Source organism: Schistocerca americana, chromosome 5 (assembly GCF_021461395.2).
Source record: "Schistocerca americana isolate TAMUIC-IGC-003095 chromosome 5, iqSchAmer2.1, whole genome shotgun sequence".
Lineage (NCBI taxonomy): Eukaryota > Metazoa > Arthropoda > Insecta > Orthoptera > Acrididae > Schistocerca > Schistocerca americana.
Window position 1 is genome coordinate 204,185,553 of NC_060123.1, and position 21,133 is coordinate 204,206,685.

The 21,133-nt window shown below is 40.7% G+C and overlaps 1 protein-coding gene across 1 annotated transcript in view; it reads left to right on the plus strand.

The window, feature by feature from the left end:
* LOC124616263 (putative phosphoenolpyruvate synthase) overlaps nucleotides 1-21,133 on the plus strand; it is a 317,495-nt gene that overhangs the window by 243,857 nt on the left and 52,505 nt on the right. Inside the window, exon 23 of the mRNA XM_047144567.1 lies at nucleotides 2,972-3,138. Within this exon, the coding sequence (XP_047000523.1) occupies nucleotides 2,972-3,138 (167 nt within the window). The remainder of the gene's footprint in view (nucleotides 1-2,971; nucleotides 3,139-21,133) is intronic.

Below are 21,133 nucleotides of genomic sequence, written 5' to 3' on the forward strand. Positions count from 1 at the left end.
ACTTTATTTTTATATTATTAAAAAGTTAAAATAATTACAATAAAATTGTGAAGAAAGCAGACAAACAATCACTATTTACTCATAATTTCATACATTACTTAAATGAAATATATTTTCTTGCTGTAAACCTTCTAAAATGCTGATATTTGTGATAAACGTGTGTTCAGTTATTTATAAATAGTGTTAAAACAGTAGTTAGTGTGAGAAATATTCCACATAAACATGGTATGGAAATTCTGGCAGAATGTAAATCATTTATGAGTAGTGTTGAGCTGTCAACAGCCATGCCAAAAAACAATTAAAACCGCACCAACTTTCTCTTTTACCTCATCATCTTTTTCTTCTTGTACAGTACCCTGTTAGGTCTTCTGGCCTCTAATGGTCTCAGTCCATCTCCTTTCTGGTCTAAATGAATGCATACATATACGCATGTGCATGAGTGTGTGTGCCTGCACACACACACACACACACACACACACACACACACACACCTGTACAGCCAAATTTTTCTGGTTGAATACATGATGGCAGAACTGCAGTTCAGCATGTAGACTGCAGTGAGGAGGGGGGAGGGGGGGGGCTTTCAGATGAAGTGGGTGAGGGAAAAAAAGAAGCAGAGAGTGTGCAGGAAGACTGGGGAGGGGTGGCTGATGGCTCAGAAAGAGGCAGCAGGTGTGTGGAACAGGAATGTGAGTGGGATAGGCAGCATGAATGAGTGATAGAAATGTGACACAGGAGCCAGTGAGTTTGTGCAGCATGCAATGATGATGACATGAGGGACTTGATTGGTAAGGTGTGACAGGGCAGAGGAAGGGGAGATAGTTGTGTGCAGTGGGTTATCATAAGTGAAGGATGTGTTGCAGGGCTAACTCCCATCTACATATTTCAGAAAAACTGGTGCTGGAGGAAAGATTACAAATGACTTGAGTTGTGAAGCAGCCATTGAAATCTACAGCTACATGATTACTCTGCAATTCATAATTAAGTGCCTGGCAGAGGGTTCATCGAATCACCATTAACCTGCTTCTCTGCTGTTCCACTCTCGAAAGGCGCACAGCAAAAACGAACACTTAAATCTTTCTGTGCAAGCTCTGATTTCTCTTATTTTATTATGATATTACTTTCCCCTATGCGGGTGGGTGCCAACAAAATATTTCCACACTCTGAGGAGAAAGTTGATGATTGAAATTTCGTGAGAAGATCCTGCTCCAGCGAAAAATGCCTTTGACTGTCACCTCAATTCATGTATCATATCCGTGGCAGTCTCTCCCCTATTTCGCAATAATACAAAACGAGCTGCCATTATTTGAATTTTTTTCAACGTGCTCCGTCAATCCTATCTGATGCGGATCCCACAATGCACAGCAGTACTCCAGAAGAGGGCAGACAAGCGTAGTGTAAGCAGTCTCTTTAGTAGACCTGCTTAAATTTTCTGAGTGTTCTGCCAATAAATCGCTGTCTTTGCTTTGGGAATCCCAGTGTCAACACGGAAAGAAATGGTTCACTTGAGCAGTATGTGACTTAACATTTGAGGTCATCAGTCCCCTAGAACTTAGAACTACTTAAACCTAACTAACCTAAGGACATCACACATATCCATGCCCGAGGCAGGATTCGAACCTGCGACTGCAGCAGTCACGCGGTTCCAGACTGAAGCGCCTAGAATGGTTTGGCCACTGCAGCCGGTGTCAACACAGAAAGCATCAGTCTATCTCCCATTAAAAATAAAATCATTTTTAAAATGCAATTTGACGTACCCATCAACATGTTGCACTCAGCAATATGTTCTGCTGATAGGTGATTAACTCTGCTGTTGGCCATGGTTTGTCAGTGCCCATTTGTTCAAGTGGATCTTTGCTGGTAGTCATGTCCTTGTAGAGTGCTGTGCAGAATTTGCAATAGAGTTGGGGTATGATATATCTGCTTTCACAGGGATTTTCCTCTGTTGGGATAGGGTAAACCTGTGGTGGGACTGGAGAGGTAAGTGCACCTTGATCTTTCACAGTGATATAATGCATTTGACAAGAAGCTGGAAGTGGGAATGGTGAAGGGATGGATGAGGAAAATGTGTATGCTGAGTGGGTAGCATAGTATTACCACTTTAGGAGGGTTGGGAAACATTTTGAACATACTGCCCTTCATTGCTGAAGATGATAATTGAGAATAGAGGCCAAAACTCAGCACTTGGTCCTGTTGCTCCAGTTCGGAATGGTATAGGGTGATGAGGGGGTCTCCTATGTAGCTGGTTCTTGGTGGTGTTGGTAGGTTTGGGGGTGTGAAGGTATCTGCAAAATCACTTCCATATAGTCTGGCCACCCATGGATGATGTATTTTCATTGATGAGAATTCCTTTTCTCGGTATACTGAAGACTTCACAAAGGCCTTCAATATTCCCAAAACCTAGCCCGCAAATAGATGTCCTTTGTCATATCCTCACATGCTCATAATCCTCCCACCACTCCCAAGAACCCAGCTGCAAAAGGTTCAGCACACTCATCATCCAATATCATCCCAGATTCAAGCAACTGAACCAACTCCTGTATCAGGGCTTCGACTACCTATCATTATGTCCTGAAAAGAAGGATGTCTTACGCACAATCCTTCCCACCATTCCTAAATTGGTATCCTACCACCTGTCAGCCTATATTCGTGGTGTGTGTGTGTGTGTGTGTGTGTGTGTGTGTGTGTGTGTGTGTGTGTGTGTGTGTGTGTGTGCTCTAGCTTGAAAAAGGATTCATTGAAAGGTAGTGAAGTGTACTAGTTGAAGACTGACAATTCTGCTATTTAATGAAATGTTATCTACATTCCTGTATTAAATATTCCTAGTAGTTAAATTAAAATACAGATGAAATATTAATGATCTACTCATCAAGTGGTGGCAAAAGTGAGTATATTTTTTATCTATCCAGTTGCATTATATTGTCAAAAATAGATGGAATAATAAGAATTGTGGCATAATCACTGTTTCCAGTTTGACCTTGCTACAGAAACTTGGTCAATGAGACCTCTGACTATCATAGAAACTCTCCAAAGTATTGTCAAACAAGGAAGAGAAACATCTAAGGAGTTAAATCAGAAAACTACCACTGCTGCAGATGTCATTCGTGGACTCATTTCAGTCAAACAAGAAAGAACTAGGTAAGTTATAGTTCAACAATGACATAATATTCATTTCTGTGTTTCATAAAACTACAGAGATTTCCAAAATCATTCTTTGATTCTTCAGTTAAAATTGTAAAGAGCCTAAAGTGTAGCTTTCATTAATTTCTCCAACTTGACAAACCTAATTTTACTACCAATGACTAAATGATTTACAAAAGCAACAGATACTTAAAGCATAATGTATCACTGCCATAGGGGTGAAAAGATTAGATTAATTGCAACATGCATGGTGGTATTCAAACAATCATTCTTCCTGCAATTCATGCGTGCATTGAATGGGAAAAACCCTGATAACTGGAACAGTGGCATGTACTCTCTGGCATGCACTTCATTATGGTTTGCAGAGTATAGCTGTAGCTGTACATAACAGATGATTTTTAATAATGGAAACGGCTGCTCCAGGCGGAGGTTCGAGTCCTCCCTTGGGCATGGGTGTGTGTGTTTGGCCTTAGGATGATTTAGGTTGAGTAGTGTGTAAGCTTAGGGGCTGATGACCTTAGCAGCCAAGTCCCATAAGAGATCACACACATTTGAACATTTTTTTAATAATGGAAACAGTCGTTTCTCACCCTATCTCCTCCCACACACACATATCCCTAAAGTGTGTGTGTGCGAGTGTATACCTGTCCCTTTTTCCCCCTAAGGTAAGTCTTTCCGCTCCCGGGATTGGAATGACTCCTTACCCTCTCCCTTAAAGCCCACATCCTTTCGTTTTTCCCTCTCCTTCCCTCTTTCCTGAGGAATCAACCGTGGGTTGCGAAAGCTTGAAATCAGTGTGTGTGTGTGTGTGTGTGTGTGTGTGTGTGTGTGTGTGTGTGTTTTATTGTGTCTATCTACCAGCGCTACCTTTTTTGGTAAGTCACAGCATCTTTGTTTTGTAATATATTTTTCCTATGTGGAATGTTTCTTTCTATTATATCCATATCATTAATATGAACCCAACAATAATGTTTGTTATTGTCACTGTTGCATTTCAAAATCTTTTCTGTCATCTTACTTTCTCTTTTTATTTGTCCAAGTAGTTCCCCTTTTTTCCGTAATCTACCATACAATTTATCCTGCCTATATATACTCAATAAAACATAATTTACTTCCAAACCATAACGAAAAAATTTTTAACACTTTCAACACTACCACTGCTATAAAATCCACCATTCCCAGTTTACAAACATTTCTCGTGTAACCTTGTGAATACTATTTCACAGTTTCAGTTCCTTTCACTTATTAAACAACCATTTCAACTAGTTATAACAACTTTTGTTTTATTTCCATTCCTGTTTTTCCCACATAATTGATCATTTTTTAGCAGCTTACCACAGGTTTTAACATTATTATTTCTTCAGCAGACAATGGTTAGCCACATTTTCGTAATCTGCCACCACATAACCAGTCCTTTTAATACATTAACACGCAGTTTTTTCAAAATTTTCCCGTATTTCCTCACCCTTTAACGTGTTTTGGAGGCAACACAACTACCTAACCTTTGTACACCTCGTTGTTTACCAACCTAAGTTCACCACAGGATCAACATAGCTCAGCTTAAACCAACACTTTTTCGATTTTTTTCACACCAGAACTCCAGTTGCTTTCTAGTTCACCTTTATCTCTCCCCATATATTTTTAATTTCACTTTAGGGATATGTGTGTGTGTACGAGTGTATACCTGTCCCTTTTTCCCCCTAAGGTAAGTCATTTCGCTCCCGGGATTGGAATGACTCCTTACCCTCTCCCTTAAAACACACATCCTTTCGTCTTTCCCTCCCCTTCCCTCTTTCCTGATGAAGCAAACATGGGTTGCGAAAGCTTGATGTATAGAGAGAAACTTTCCACGTGGGAAAAATATATCTAAAAACAAGGATGATGTAACTTACCAAACGAAAGTGTTGGCATGTTGATAGATACACAAACATATATATACATATAAAATAGAGGGAAATATTCCACATGGGAAAAATATATCTAAAAACAAAGATGATGAGACTTACCAAACAAAAGCGCTGGCGGGTCGATAGACACACAAACATACACACAAAGTTCAAGCTTTCGCAACAAACGGTTGCTTCATCAAAAAAGTGGGAAGGAGAGGGAAAGACGAAAGGATGTGGGTTTTAAGGGAGAGGGTAAGAAGTCATTCCAATCCCGGGAGCGGAAAGACTTACCTTAGGGGGGAAAAAGGACGGGTATACACTCGCACACACACACATATCCATACACACATATACAGACACAAGCAGACATTTGTAAAGGCATAGAGTTTGGGCAGAGATGTCAGTCAAGGCGGAAGTACAGAGGAAAGATGTTGTTGAAAGACAGGTGAGGTATGAGCGGCGGCAAATTGAAATTAGCGGAGATTGAGGCCTGGCAGATAACGAGAAGAGAGGATATACTGAAGGGCAAGTTCCCATCTCCAGAGTTCTGACAGGTTGGTGTTAGTGGGAAGTATCCAGATAACCCGGACGGTGTAACGCTGTGCCAAGATGTGCTGGCCGTGCACCAAGGCATGTTTAGCCACAGGGTGATCCTCATTAACAACAAACACTGTCTGCCTGTGTCCATTAATGCGAATGGACAGTTTGTTGCTGGTCATTCCCACATAGAAAGCTTCACAGTGTAGGCAGGTCAGTTGGTAAATCACGTGGGTGCTTTCACACGTGGCTCTGCCTTTGATCGTGTACACCTTCCGGGTTACAGGGCTGGAGTAGGTGGTGGTGGGAGGGTGCATGGGACAGGTTTTACACCGGGGGCGGTTACAAGGGTAGGAGCCAGAGGGTAGGGAAGGTGGTTTGGGGATTTCATAGGGATGAACTAAGAGGTTACGAAGGTTAGGTGGACAGCGGAAAGACACTCTTGGTGGGGTCGGGAGGATTTCATGAAGGATGGATCTCATTTCAGGGCAGGATTTGAGGAAGTCGTATACCTGCTGGAGAGCCACATTCAGAGTCTGATCCAGTCCCGGAAAGTATCCTGTCACAAGTGGGGCACTTTAGGGGTTCTTCTGTGGGAGGTTCTGGGTTTGAGGAGATGAGGAAGCGGCTCTGGTTCTTTGCTTCCGTACCAGGTCAGGAGGGTAGTTGTGGGATGCGAAAGCTGTTTTCAGGTTGTTGGTGTAATGGTTCAGGGATTCCGGACTGGAGCAGATTCGTTTGCCACGAAGACCTAGGCTGTAGGGAAGGGACCGTTTAATGTGGAATGGGTGGCAGCTGTCATAATGGAGTTCCAAATGTTGTCCCATGTGCTAACAAGACTGAAGAGACAAGCAATGAATTGGCAGTTTGTGCAACAAACAACTGGCAAAACTTCTAAGTTCTCCCATTGACAGTTGCCATTAGGCAAAAGACACTGCACAAGTTGAAGCAGTTGGAAATATATGAAGTGCCTGTGATGTACTTTCCTTGTGGTACTGTGACATGTATCACATGTTTTGGTGACATGCTGTGTGATGATACCTGGATCTTCTTTGATAGTCTATATGAGGTATCCTATGTAGTCAGACATACAAGCATATCTCAGTTTATATTGATCTGTCGTTAATGATGCTACAGATCCCATTTTGGCAGTGTGACAATAAGTAGCAGTTGCAATCTTGCATAAAAATCACATGTGCCTGCTCACAAAATCAGTAGTATACCATTGTTAAACAGAACACAGATCAGATAACTCACTTCTGCTATAATTGTGAAACGTTTATGACATTATTTCGTAGTTGTAGTAGAAGTCTCAAATGTACTTGAATGCTATATATCAGTGCATCTACATACCAAATAGAGAGCCATAGAAGATACAATATTGAGTGTGACCTGGTAAAAATAGCATCTGCAATGAACCATTCAAATGTTGGCTTGGTTCCTGCTTTCATGTGGTATGACCGGCCCCAATTGAACAGCTCTGTTAGGAGAGTCAATATGAAGCTAGATCAGCTGCTTCAGGCGGCTACTTTGTCAATGTAGGTTTGGTTCCTGTTGATGGTATTGGTAGGTGGGACTTCACAAGACATGGCCAGCATCTCAATAGGAAAGGGAAGGGTAAACTGGCTGGGATGATAGCAGAATCTTTAAGGGTGGGGAGGGGGGCACTGAAACTCATGGGAATACTTTTTTGGGCTAAGATCAGTATCCAATCATCCTACGTTGATTGAAATAAAGCTTAATGAAAAGTTCAGACAGGTAGGTACTAGAGATGTGAAAATATTCACAAGAATCTCATAACAGTATAGTGAAAAATAATGTTAGAATGTCACAAGATTCACATAAAAGCACAGTAAAAAGTAATGTTAATATATTGCATCAGAATATCAGGGGATTTATAAACAAAGTAGATGAGATTCTTGTTTGTATAGAAGATTTAGAAACTGAGGGCGGTGTAGATGTACTATCCCTGTCTGAACATCATATAGTCACGGGTATGGAAATGGTAATTGTAGGTGGATATAAGCTTTCAGCACATGTAAGTAGAGACACAATGGAGAGAGGAGGAGTTGCCATATATGTTAAAATCAGTCATAGTGTGAAAAATTTGGAAACTAAAAAATTTTGCGTAGAGCAACACATAGAAGCATATGCATGTGAGCTTAAACTAAATAAAGGCACTTTTATAATTGTAGCCATGTATAGGTCCCCATTGGGAAATTTTCAACTATTTTTGAAAAACTTGGATTCTTTGTTGTGATACCTGTCAGACAAAGAAAAGCAAATTATTGTTTGTAGGGATTTCAACGTGGATTTTCTGAAAGAGTCAGATAGAAAGCTTGACCTTGAAGTATTACTTGGTTCTTTCAATTTGACATCAGTTATAGATTTTCCTACTCAGGTGGTACAGGAAAGCAGCCCACTGATAGATAACGTTTTCATAATCCAAGATAAATTTATTCAAATAAAAACTTTTCCAGTTGAGAATGGTCTGTCTGATCATGATGCACAGCTAGTTACAGTATATTATTAGCTCCATACAGCGGTGTGAAACAGTCCTCCGGAATAGTGCGTTACATTAATCATTTAACACTCCAAAATTTTAGGGAAAGCTTGCAACAGCTAGACTGGGATGAGGTGTACAGGGAACATGATACTAATTTAAATTTTAACCTATTTCTTGATATCTTTGTGAGTATATTTGAACACAGTTTCCCTAAGAAAACAGTGAAATATAATTGTAAGAAATCATGTAAAAAACCATGGCTTACTAAAGGGATAAAAATATCTTGTAAACAGAAGAGGGAAATGTATCTTATTGCTAGGAGGAGTAATAATCCCTAAACAATAAAACATTATACAAACTACTGCACTGTATTAAGAAAAGTTATTAAAAAGTCCAGAAGTATGTACATTATGTCTGAGATTAGCACATCTGATAATAAAATTAAAACAATTTGGAATAATGTGAAAAGAGAAACAGGGCAACCGAGAGCACAGGAAGATTATATTTCTATCAAACACAATGAAAAGTTTGTTAACAAGAAGTCAGAAGAAGAAAACATTTCTAATAATCATTTTTTAAGTGTTGTAGAGAAAATAGGTTCCAGCTATTCATTAGAAAATGCAAGGCAGTATATGGAAGAGGCAGTACCTACACAATTTGATAAAACTGAAATTCAACCCACCCCTCCTACTGAAATTAGGAAAATAATAAATTCACTCAAACGTAAAAGCTCACATGGAATGGATGGCATTTCCAACAGAGTACTAATAGCTTGTTGCAGACAAATAATTAGAATTCTCAGCCACAAATGTAGTAGCGCACTGAAACAGGGAATTTTTCCAGATAGACTGAAATATGCTATTGTTAAACCATTAAATGAAAAAGGGGATAGATCTGATGCTCGCAACTACCACCCAATCTCACTTCTGACAGATTTATCCAAAATCCTTGAAAAAGTAACGTATTCAAGAGTAGCATCACATACTTGTAAAAATGAAGTACTAACAAAATGTCAATTTGGTTTTCAGAAAGGCTTTTCAACTGAAAATGCTATATATACTTTCACTGATCAAATATTAAATTAAATGAATAGCTGAACATCACCCATTGGGATATTTTGTGATCTCTCAAAGGCTTTTGATTGTTTGAATCTTGAAATTCTTCTAGATAAGCTTAAGTATTGTAGTATGAGAGGGACAGTGCACAAATGGTTTAATTCATACGTAACTGGAAGAATGCAGAAGGTTAACATTAACAGTACAGATAGTCTACAAAAACCAGCAGAGTCCTCTAACTGGTGAGGTGTCAAGAATGGTGTCCCACAGGGTTCAGTCTTGGGTCCCTTATTGTTCCTAATATTAACAACTTGCCACTCTATATTCATGAAGATGCAAAGTTAGTTCTTTTTGCTGATGATACAAGTATAGTAATCACACCCAAGAAGCAAGAATCAGCTGAGGAAATTGCAAATAATGTCTTTCAGAAAATTATTAAGTGGTTCTCTGCAAATGGACTCTCACTAAATTTTGAGAAAACACAGTTTATACACATCTGTACAGTAAATGGCATAATACCATTGATAAATATAGACTATGAATGGAAGTCTGTTGCTAAGATAGAATACTCAAAATTTCTGGGTGTGTGCATTGGTGAGAAATTGAATTGGAAGAAACACATCGATGATCTGCTGAAATGGTTAGGTTCAGCTACTTATGCTATCAAGGTTATTGCAAATTTTGGTGATAAATATATCAGTAAATTAGCCTACTATGCCTATTTTCATTCACTGCTTTCATATGGCATTATATTTTGGGGCAATTTGTCATTAAGAGAGAAAGTATTCGTTGCACAAAAGCGTGTAATCAGAATAATAGCTGGAGCCCACCCAAGATCACCTCACAGGCATTTATTTAAGGAACTCAGGATATTCACAGTACCCTCAAAATACATATATTCACTTATGAAATTTGTCATTAATAACCCATCCCAATTCAAAAATAACTGCGAAGTGCATAGCTACAACACTAGAAGAAAGGATGATATTCACTATTGTAGATTAAATCTCACTTTGGCACAGAAAGGGGTGAATTATGCTGCCACAAAAATCTTTGGTCATTTGCCAAATAGTATTAAAAGTCTGACAGATAGCCAACCAACATTTAAAAGCAAATTAAAAGAATTTCTGAATGACAACTGCTTCTACTCAATAGATGAATTCTTAGATATGAAGTAGTAACTGTAAAAAAAATTAATTAATTAATTAATTAATTATTTTGTGTAAAGAAAACTTATGTTAAAGTGACACATTCCACATCATTATGAAATGTCGTATTCATGATCTATGGAACAAGGATTAATGTAATGTAATTAATGTGTAGTAACAGATGGACTTGTATCAATGATATCACAAACTTGTGTTATTGATATTAACTTCAGTCATTTTACCTTGAAAATTTTGACCTTAAACTTTCATTATAGCTATAAAGTGGAGAATTTGTAGGCATATGTTTATCTTATAGTACTCAGCATGTCGTATTCCATTATTCTGAGATTAGTTTCATGCATTTGTCTCAATCTGCTAATAAGATGCTCCACATATTTAAGAATGCAAGTTTCCATTCAAGCAGACCTGTCTTGTTCTGTGTCTTGACACCGTACACTGTGATGACTATTCTAACAGTCAAAAATTTCGTATCAAGTTGCTTTACTGCACCATGAGAATGCTTGGCTTATGAACAAATAACACAAGTCTAGCAGTCCTGCTATGAAAAGCAGGGTTGAGAAGCCTAAATGTGAAAACAGGAGGCTTGAGGCAGATCTAACAATAACAACAGTTATGTATGCAGACTTTGAAAAGGTCTTTACTGAAGATTAGAGGCCACAAATACAGTGAATGATGCAGATACATACTAAAGTAGCCAAGGAAGTCAGCACAGTTATCATAAAAGTCAACATTAAGGCAGACAGAAAAACTATAATGACTAAAATTACTAGTAGGATCATTTTATGCAAAGAAAAACTGCAAATCAAATTTCAGGTATACACATGTAGGAATAAATAATCCATTGACTGAGTGCAACATATATTATCTGTGATGTACTGCTTTGTCTTTGCACTCTTTTTGTCTTTGTTGTCTGACCAACTTTGCGATTGCATTGTATGTATTTGACTGCACCAAAATAAAAGGATTTTTGTTAAGTTCAAAAGAAGTATTTGTGTTTATACACTGACAGAAAAAAATTACAGCACCAAGAATGAGTTGTGCAACATAAACAAAAGTTGGTAGGTGTGTTTCTACATCTGAAAGAATTGTCTATTCAAATTGCAGGTCAGTCGCATAAAAGTGGCCCTAGTAGTGCCAACTTGAGGATGCAAAACAGGTTTGGTTTAAATACAAACTGTAAGCATCAGGAGCATTAGTTACCTTTGAGATTGGACATAGTGAGTTGATGTTAGTCAAGAATGCCTTTAAGGTGACAAAGGTGCCATTACCAACACCTCGGTGAGTTTGAATGAGGTTATGTAATAGGGCTACAGGTAACTGGATGTTCCTTCTGTGATACTGCAGAAAGACTTGGCTGGAATGTAGCCACTGAATATGATTGCTGGCAGCAGTGGACAAGATACTGTATGGTCATAAGTAGACCAGGCTCTGGATGGGCATGTGGCACTACCAAGGGGGAAGACCATTTTGTTCAGTGTTTGGCTCTGGTGCACCATACTGTATCTGCAGCAGCAATTTGAGCTGTAGTTGGCACCATAGTGACACAAAAAACTGTTACATATCATTTACTTCAAGGACTGCTGTGTACCAGATGCCCTGTAGCATGCATTCCAGTAACCCCAAACCACTGACATTTGTGACTTCAGTGGTGTCAAGTGAGAGCTCATTGGAGGACAGGTGGAGGTGTATTATGTTTTCTAATGAAAGCTGGTCCTGCCCCTGTGCCAGTGATAGCCGTGTTTTCGCTAACAAGAGACCAGCTGAGGCCTGAAACCAACCTGTCTGTGTGCTAGACACACTGGACCTACATCTGGAGTCATAGTTTGGGGTACAATTTCGAATGACAGCAGGAATGCTCTCTTGGTTCTTCCATCCATTCTGACTGCAAAATTGCACATCATTAAGGTGATTCAACCTGTTGTGCTCCCATTGATGAAAAGCATTGGTTCAAATGGCTCTGAGCACTATGGGACTCAACTTCTGAGGTCATCAGTCTCCTAGAACTTATAACTACTTAAACCTAACTAACCTAAGGACATCACACACATCCATGCCCCAGGCAGGATTCGAATCTGCGACTGTAGCGGTCTCGCAGTTCCAGACTAGCGCCTAGGACTGCACGGCCACTCCGGCTGGCCATGAAAAGCATTCCATGGCATGTTTTCCAACAGGATAATGTTCACCTGCATACCGCTGTTGTAACCCAACGTGCTCTATGGAATGTCAGCATGTTGACTTGGCCTGCTCAATCACCAGATCTGTCTTCAATTGAGCACATATGAGACATCATTGGACAACAACTCTAGCATCTTCCATAAACAGCATTAACCATTCCTGTGTTGGGATTCAACATTCTGTTGATAACACTGGTTGTCAATGTACCAACATCTCACATTTGCAATCACTCATCATCCACTTACATTAACCTGTGATCTTGCAATATTAATCCCATAAATATGTTGCCTAGACAAACGTATTCCTGACATTTCATTGCGCTTCATTAATTATTGTTTTTCTGTCAACAAATTTGGGTAGTAGGTTCACCTACATAATTGATGACCACAATACCACCCAAGTTTCCCTGTTGATGAGTTATTTTGCATTATACATAGTACAATGTCATCATAGAGGGTACACATACCTACTGTGTGCTATCGGTGATGATATTCAATAAATCCAACAAAAACATACCTACTGTGTGCTATCAGTGATGATATTCAGTAAATCCAACAAAATATCATGGTTTTGGATTTGGTGGACACAGTTCTATATGCAGTACCAATCACTGACAAAGGCAAACATCTTCATTGGTTGGAAAAATAGATGCTTCAGTGCCGTTTTCACACTACAAGGCATTGGATTCCTCTTCTGTGCTGGGAAGTGACATTATTAAATGAAACATGACAATGTTACCAGTTATAGTCCTTTCATCTGCGTCACAGCTGCACTCATTAGAAATAGACATTCCAGTCTCTGTTTTAGGGTTGGATATTATTTTGCACCTTCCTTATTAACAAGCCACTATGCTCTCAAAATTGTTTTAATTGCTCATTTCACTAAACCACCAGACCAAAAACTTAATCAAATGTTGTATCATGAAAATCATGGTGACAAAACCCTGTCAGAGCTTTGATGACATTTACGTGTTCTGATTGATACAGTTTCAGTTTCCGGTGGCTTGTTGTTACATATTTGAGAACGGCTGCTGCCTTCACAGGTACATGTGGCTTTAATACTGCATGAGAGTCAACCATTACTTAAGATACTGCAAGGAGCCAACAGAGTGGACACAACATTAGATTTGCCTGTTATGGCAGTTGTGATGTGAGCAGCTACCAACCCTTCAGCCGAATGTGTCTGGCAGTCAATGAATTTGCTCAAAGATAAGACACCTGTCTTTGCTGTCACTTTGCTCCACCAGCATATCTGATGAGCTGCTGAGTCTACATACCACAATTGAGCCCCTTGCGAGGGAGGTTCAGGTGCTACATCTGTGTAATGGCCCTGATAAACTTCGCTCTGTTCCTCAATATCAACAGTACAGGCTATTTCAGACCAGCTCTACTAACATTTGCTGGTATTGTAGATGCTTTGCAACTGAGGCTACAAAGTGCAGAGAGCCATGCGCTTCCCCAAACGACAATTGCAGTCTTGGTTAGGCACAACAGATTGCAACACCTCGAAACAGCACCACCAGCTAAAGAAACATTGTCACACAATTGATCACAGACTATAGAACATTGGTTGGTATGCCATCAATAGCAATATGGCGCATACAAAGCAGATTGCTCAAACACTGTTACTTCTGGTGTATACTACTATGTCACAGCAATTATACATCTCAGACAAAATGTCTAGCATAGTTTTCTTAATTGACGCTGGCCTGGATGTCAGCACCCTCCCTGCTTCATGTGCACCTGATTGTAGATCAGATTCACACAAAATTTCAATCACCAATTTCCTCCTCCAAATGTGAAAATATTTTGTTGATGCTGACTTACATAGGGAGAAATGATCATCATAATAAAATAAGTGAAATCAGGGCTCACATGGAAAGATACAGATGTTCATTTTCACCTCACTCTGTATGCGATTGGAATAATAGAGAATTATTGTGAAGGTGGTTCAATGAACCCTTTGCCAGGCACTTAAATGTGATTTGCAGAATATCCATGTAGATGTAGATGATCTGCAACCATTGAAAACTGTAAACAACTCAGTAATCCTCTCCCATGGCCACAAGATTTTGACAGTTGAAATAGGTTTTGCTACCCTTTTCAGGTGCCCATTTGTGGTTGCTGACTTCGTACAACCTTTTTAGGTGCCAATTTTCTTGTGCACTTACTGTGAGCTTTGAGAATGCATTGCTTATAAACATGATTGACTGTTGTTCTGTGACTGGAACTCAAGGTTGCGTTGGCAATGGCATGGTGAAGAGAGTAAAAATATCAGTACATATAATGACCATCAGTTGACACCAACTACGAGCAAAAGCATTAGAAAAAGGCTTGCATAAGCCAAAATATTACATGAAAATAATGGGGCTCTAGATTCTCCCAAGATGAAAACTAATAAGCCAATTGATGATGTCAATGATCATTCACAGTTTGAGAACATTCATTGTAGCCTGCTATCTCAGTTACTCAATGTCAAAAGAAGAATGAGGTGGTGAAGTGTGAAGTTACATGAAGAGATTCTAGATGTAAGATGTGAACTGTTATCCAGAGAAAAAGAGTTACGAGCAAGGAAGGAAGCAGAAATTTTGAAAAGAAATACAATGTGGTCACAAAAGTCATGCAATGATCACTCTGTTCATTGTTAACTAGAGTCACAGATGTTGACACAACAGCATTAAATGCAGTACCATGCATAACATACTTATCACTCCAAACCCAGCTGTTCTGCAATGTGTCCACAGCATTGCACCAGACCATCTAATAGTAACAAAAGTAATTTTTGAACACATGCTTCAGGTGGAAATTATCCATCATTCTGATAGTCCAGGATCATCACTTTGCACTTGGTCCATAGGAAGAATGAGTCATGGCACCCTTGTGGTGATTAAGGCATGCTGAAGGTCAGACAAGTACTCTAAACCTAATATTCATTACTTCACATGTCTATTGACAGGCACAGACTTTTTCAGTGTATTAGACTGCCAGAGGACTTAAAACCAAATTCTAGTGGTACCTTATGAATTCCAAAGGCAGCAGTGATTACACCCTTTTTACTTTTTTGGATACCAGTTGGTTTTAAAAATGCTGCCTAAACTTTCCAACACTTTGTTGGCAAAGTATTGAAGGCACCGTGATTTTGATTTGCTTATTTGAACAACGTTCTTGTATTCTCACCTAATGTTCAACCTGATAATGATACATTCAAAAAGTGCATAAGTGTATCAGAGACTATACAACCATGGCAATAATGGTAAGTGCGTCACTGACAAGAGCGAGGTAACTTTTCTCAGCCATAGGGCCTCAGCAGATGGTATCTACTTACTACCAGAAAAGATAGCTGCTTTACATGCTCTTCTGAGGCCAACGAACCATCAACACTTATGACTTTTGTTGTAATGGTGTATTTATCACCATTATCTCCCAGCAAAACATCCATTCAGTCATCTCTAACAGCTGCACTCTCAGGTTGTGACACCACATATAATAAGTACTGAAGTGGACCTCATAAAATATGGACAAAGATTTCTCTGAACTGACATATTTTAATGTCTGCTTGTGTCTGTATGTGTGGATGGATATGTGCGTGTGTGCGAGTGTATACCTGTCCTTTTTTTCCCCTAAGGTAAGTCTTTCCGCTCCCGGGATTGGAATGACTCCTTACCCTCTCCCTTAAAACCCACTTCCTTTCGTCTTCCCCTCTCCTTCCCTCTTTCCTGATGAGGCAACAGTTTGTTGCGAAAGCTTGAATTTTGTGTGTGTGTTTGTGTTTGTTTGTGTGTCTATCGACCTGCCAGCGCTTTTGTTCGGTAAGTCACCTCATCTTTGTTTATATATATAAAAAACAAAGATGATGTGACTTACCATACGAAAGTGCTGGCAGGTTGATAGATACACAAACAAACACATACATACACACAAAATTCAAGCTTTCGCAACCAACGGTCGCTCCACCAGGAAAGAGGGAAGGACAAATCCCAGATTGGAGTGACTCCTTGCCCTCTGCCTTAAAACCCACATACTTTCGTCTTTCCCTCTCCTTCCCTCTTTCCTGGTGGAGCGACCGTTGGTTGCGAAAGCTTGAATTTTGTGTGTATGTATGTGTTTGTTTGTGTATCTATCAACCTGCCAGCACTTTCGTATGGTAAGTCACATCATCTTTGTTTTTAAAAATATATATATATATATATATATATATATATATATATATATATATACACACACACACACACACACACACACACACACACACTTGACACTGCATCCATGCAGAATGAAGTTTAACAAAGAACTGACTAAAGTAAAGTTAAGATGGAGGCTTGACAGAGCACTTAGAGTTCACAGATAATAAGTTTCACGGTCGATACGAACTATCAACGCCACACAGCCCCCATCCCCCACCCCCCTTTGCAGTAAGGAGTACTACAGATGTCCAAGGGTGAGGGCATGTGGGCATCGACATCGGTGGAAATCATGCGCATAGGCAGGCGCACTACAGGTACTTCCATCTCGAACGATGTAGGTTGTGCAAGCAAAGCGGCAAGAGGCAGGTCCACTTTGTAGTCAGTCAGCTACCGTGGCTGGATGAGATGGTGGCTGCCCTGGGAGTAAGCAGGCGGGGCAGTCAATGGTGTGGTGGAGGCGTGTGTGGCCCTTAAGTGGACCGAGCCATCCGTAGAAATGAAAGCACGTAGAGATGCTTAGTCACATTCATGCAGGAATGTGAGGTTGTGTGCAATGTTGACTTGTAAGGGACCGTCCAATGGCAGGACGTCAGTATCTGTCAAAAGAGTAAGCACTATAGAAATGTCGTTCACTCGGTGCAGCGGCATACTGCAGGACAAACTGATAGTAGGTGTGTGTGCCTCTAACATTGGAGGTGAGGGCATGAAACCTGCACAGGGTGAAACCTGGGGGCGAGGTCGGGAAACCAGTGAATGGTGGTGAACAGTCTTCAGCGGAAGAGGTGTGTGGTGAGGTTGATGGGAGCACGTCTTTGTTCTCGATCATGGATGGGTCGTCTGCAGAGTCTGACTGCGACTGTTTGGGTGGTGAAGCCATGGTCTGCAGTCCGAATTCAAACAGTAGGTCGGTAACGCAGGTCACAATGTTGTCCGCGAGGGTGGAGCACTCGCATGTGATATTGTATGCTGCGGTGGAAACAGAGTGTTGGACATATGTGCGGGTGCACGATATGTGAGTGTTTGTAGGATGGTGGAGCACTGAACCCTGTACAACTTTCGGAGATAGTTCGTAATGAGACAAAAAATCCATACCGAGGATTGGTTCATCGATGTCGGCAGTGTAGAACGTCCACGGAAAACATAGAGAAGGAGATGGGGTCACTGTAACCTTTACTGAGCCTGAGGTAGGTAATGTCGACACATTGACAGCTCGTAGAAGTGACTTCGTCTGTGAAGAAGTGGGAGGAGCCATCAAAGTAGGTATGATTGACATGTCAGCACCAGTGCCGACCAGAAAAGCTAGACATGATGCAATGTCAGTCACATAGAGATGACCACTCGGCCAGGCGGATGAGCGAACGGAGTGTAATGTAAGAGGACGCCTGTTAGGTTCCCGCAGGACTGGGCGTCTCTTAGTTCCTGTGGCCGGCATTTGGGTGTTGGCATGGCAACCTGCACTTCTTGGCATCATCGTTGAGCACTTCATGGTACCAACAGAAAGAGTGAGTGGGGTGAGGATGTGGAAACTGCGACAGTGGGGGTGGCTTGTCCTTGTTGATTTGTTCCAGTAAATAGACTGGTACATAAGGTGCATGGGCGATCCTGGAGTGCTCGGACAGCAGCGAGACTGAGCTGACACTGCCAGGAGAAGTAGACAAGGTGATGGCGGAGTGAGCCTTGCCTCTGCCTCTGCCAGCCGAAGGTTGGTATGCAGGCTCGGCTGTGCCAACGAATGGTGTGGAATGAGCTGACGGATGTTGCCGCAGCAGCAAATACAACTGGTCAGCGATGCATAGGCTTTAGCCGATGGACTCAAACAAGTGTGGTAATCGATGGATCTGTAGATCAGTAGGTAGTTTGGCAGACCACACAGCCCATAGCGTGGCATTAGGCATGGTATGCTCATTCACAAGCAATCGAACGTGGCACCAGAGTTGTGAGGGAGCACGTTCCCCCAGGTGCTCCTAGTAGAGAATCTTGATTGACGTGGGAGCAGCAGGCAGTTGAGCAACCGGAACCGGGGACCCCCGCAAGTGAGGTGATGGGCGGGGAGGGGGAGCGGGGAGGGGAGGGGGGGGGGGTTCGTGAATGCCACCCGCGTGGAAAATGTCTGATGCATAACATGCCTGTAGTGCACATGGCAGGCCACTGAGGCAAGGTAAGAGGTCCATGTTACACGAAACACTGAATTGTGAATGTAAATTAGACACAACTGGAACACCATGCGCACGGCATTGTACACGGCCCGACAGTAACTGACGTAGCATGCTGGTGGGTGGCTAAACATGTGTTCAAATGGAGATCACTTTGTTCTTGAAACACTCAATTTGAAATATTGTTCAGATCGCATTTCACTGTTGGATGGCCATAATCAAGTGACGTGAAGCCTGAGTCCATTGTTCACTCTAATGGCGTAGTTGTCAACCATTGAAAACTAATGAGATTAGCACACATCATTGGTTGAGAACACAAATTGCTGTTCGAAAATGATGACTATGCCCCATTTTTAGTGCCATACGCGTTTTGCCTTTATTTACCAACCACCAGAACTGTTTATAACCTATAGGCACAATGACAAAAATGTAAATAAAATAGCTAACATATGTACATATTCCAGGCCACTGATGATGCCTTGCAGAAAATAAAGGCGAAACGCATATGGCACTAAAATTGTGTTTTATTCAGTTGCTGTCAGACGGTCCATAAGTAAAAATAATTAATATACCGTAATATTACACGCAACTGAGGAAGACAGGACTATAAAAGTTGAAGATGACTATGCCGTTGGCGAAGAAACGACGAAACTCGGTGAGCGGAGTTGTGCTTCCACATCTTTGAACAAGGCATTGTTTGGCGTGGTCATTGAGTAGTGCATTTAACCTGTTGCATAAACACCGGTGCAGAAGACGCAAAACATGAATGAAGTGCGGGGTCACCACTATGGGAACGGGATAGGTAATCAGGATATAGGAAACTTAATTCCCATGTATGTCGTAGCTCACATATATTTACACTTGACATTGCGTCTGTACAGAATGAAGTATAACAAAGAACTGACTAAAGTAAAGTTAAGATGGAGGCTCAACAGAACACTTAGAGTTCACAGATATTAAGTTTTGTGGTCGATATGAACTATCGATGCCACACAGTCTTTTTCACAAATTGTCTAAACTGTTGAGTTCCCAACAAAACCATGCTACAAGCTATCATCTCACCAGCAATGGCATGATCAAAAGGTGGCACAGAACTTTAAAGGCAGCTCTCATATGCCACATGGAGAAATGGACGGAGGTGCTTCCTTTGGTCCTTTTAGGACCCTGAGCTGCAAAAAACCTGACACTGGAGCATCGTTGTCTGAGATGATGTTTGGGCAGCTGTTAAGAATTCCAGCAGACTACCTCACGCCTGCACCACTGCCAGATCAAGTGGAATTACCACAGCTGGTGCAACATTTTTGACAGCACATCTCAGTGGTACAATGACCCCTGCTTCACACCAAAGTCAACACCCCATTTTCATCCACAAAACCCTGACTGGCTGTTCCCACATTATGCGCTGCACTGATTTAGCACAATCTCCTTCCAGCCCCCAAACACTGGACTTTTTGCGGTGTTTTGACATGGGGACTGCACAACAGAAATTTTACAGATAGGCAAAAGAACGGAGGTATCAATTGATTGAGTTAAACCAGCGTGAATATTATAATCTTCTTCATTGGACAGCACTCCACTGACCCATGATATGCAATGTGCTGACATGTTCACACAGACCTCAACCACAGGGCCAGCCAACCTTTGAACTTAGTCATACCTTAACCTTCACCTACTGCAAAAATTGATTCTGTAACCAGCCACCGACACAAGAACTGGATGACAGGTTAACATTCGGTACCCTTATATTCGACGTACTCTGCATTTTAGATGGGGGAGGGGGATCTGTTTAGCTATGAAGTACTTCTTTGTCGTTGTACTCTTTTTGCCCTTGTTCTCTGACTTGCTTTGTGATCACATCGTGTATTATTTGACTGTTTCTTATAAAATGTGTTTTGGTACATTTAAAAATAGTGTATGTGTGTGTTTTAGTTTTACCTACACATATTATATGATATTAGGGGAAATAGAGCTACAAAAAGACACATGGAAACTGGTGGAATGTGTGGACGAGATTGAGAACATTAAATATAAGCTTCCAAATAATAAGAGGCCACTAATTGTAGTTTATAACATGTCTGATACACTTCCAGATTCTAAATTGTTATGTGAGGTTTGTGGCATAAATCTCAGTGACCATTTATACCAAGGAGAGATCAAAATAAAATCTACCCACATGGAAAAAGATACACCCATCACTTACTAGAGGTCGGCTCAAAAATGTGCAATTTTTTTTTTCTTTCAAGTTAAAGTGCAGTAGGCCTACTTCAATTAAAAACTATGAAATATTTTAACAAAATGTCAAAATGCTTTAATTGTCATCATCTG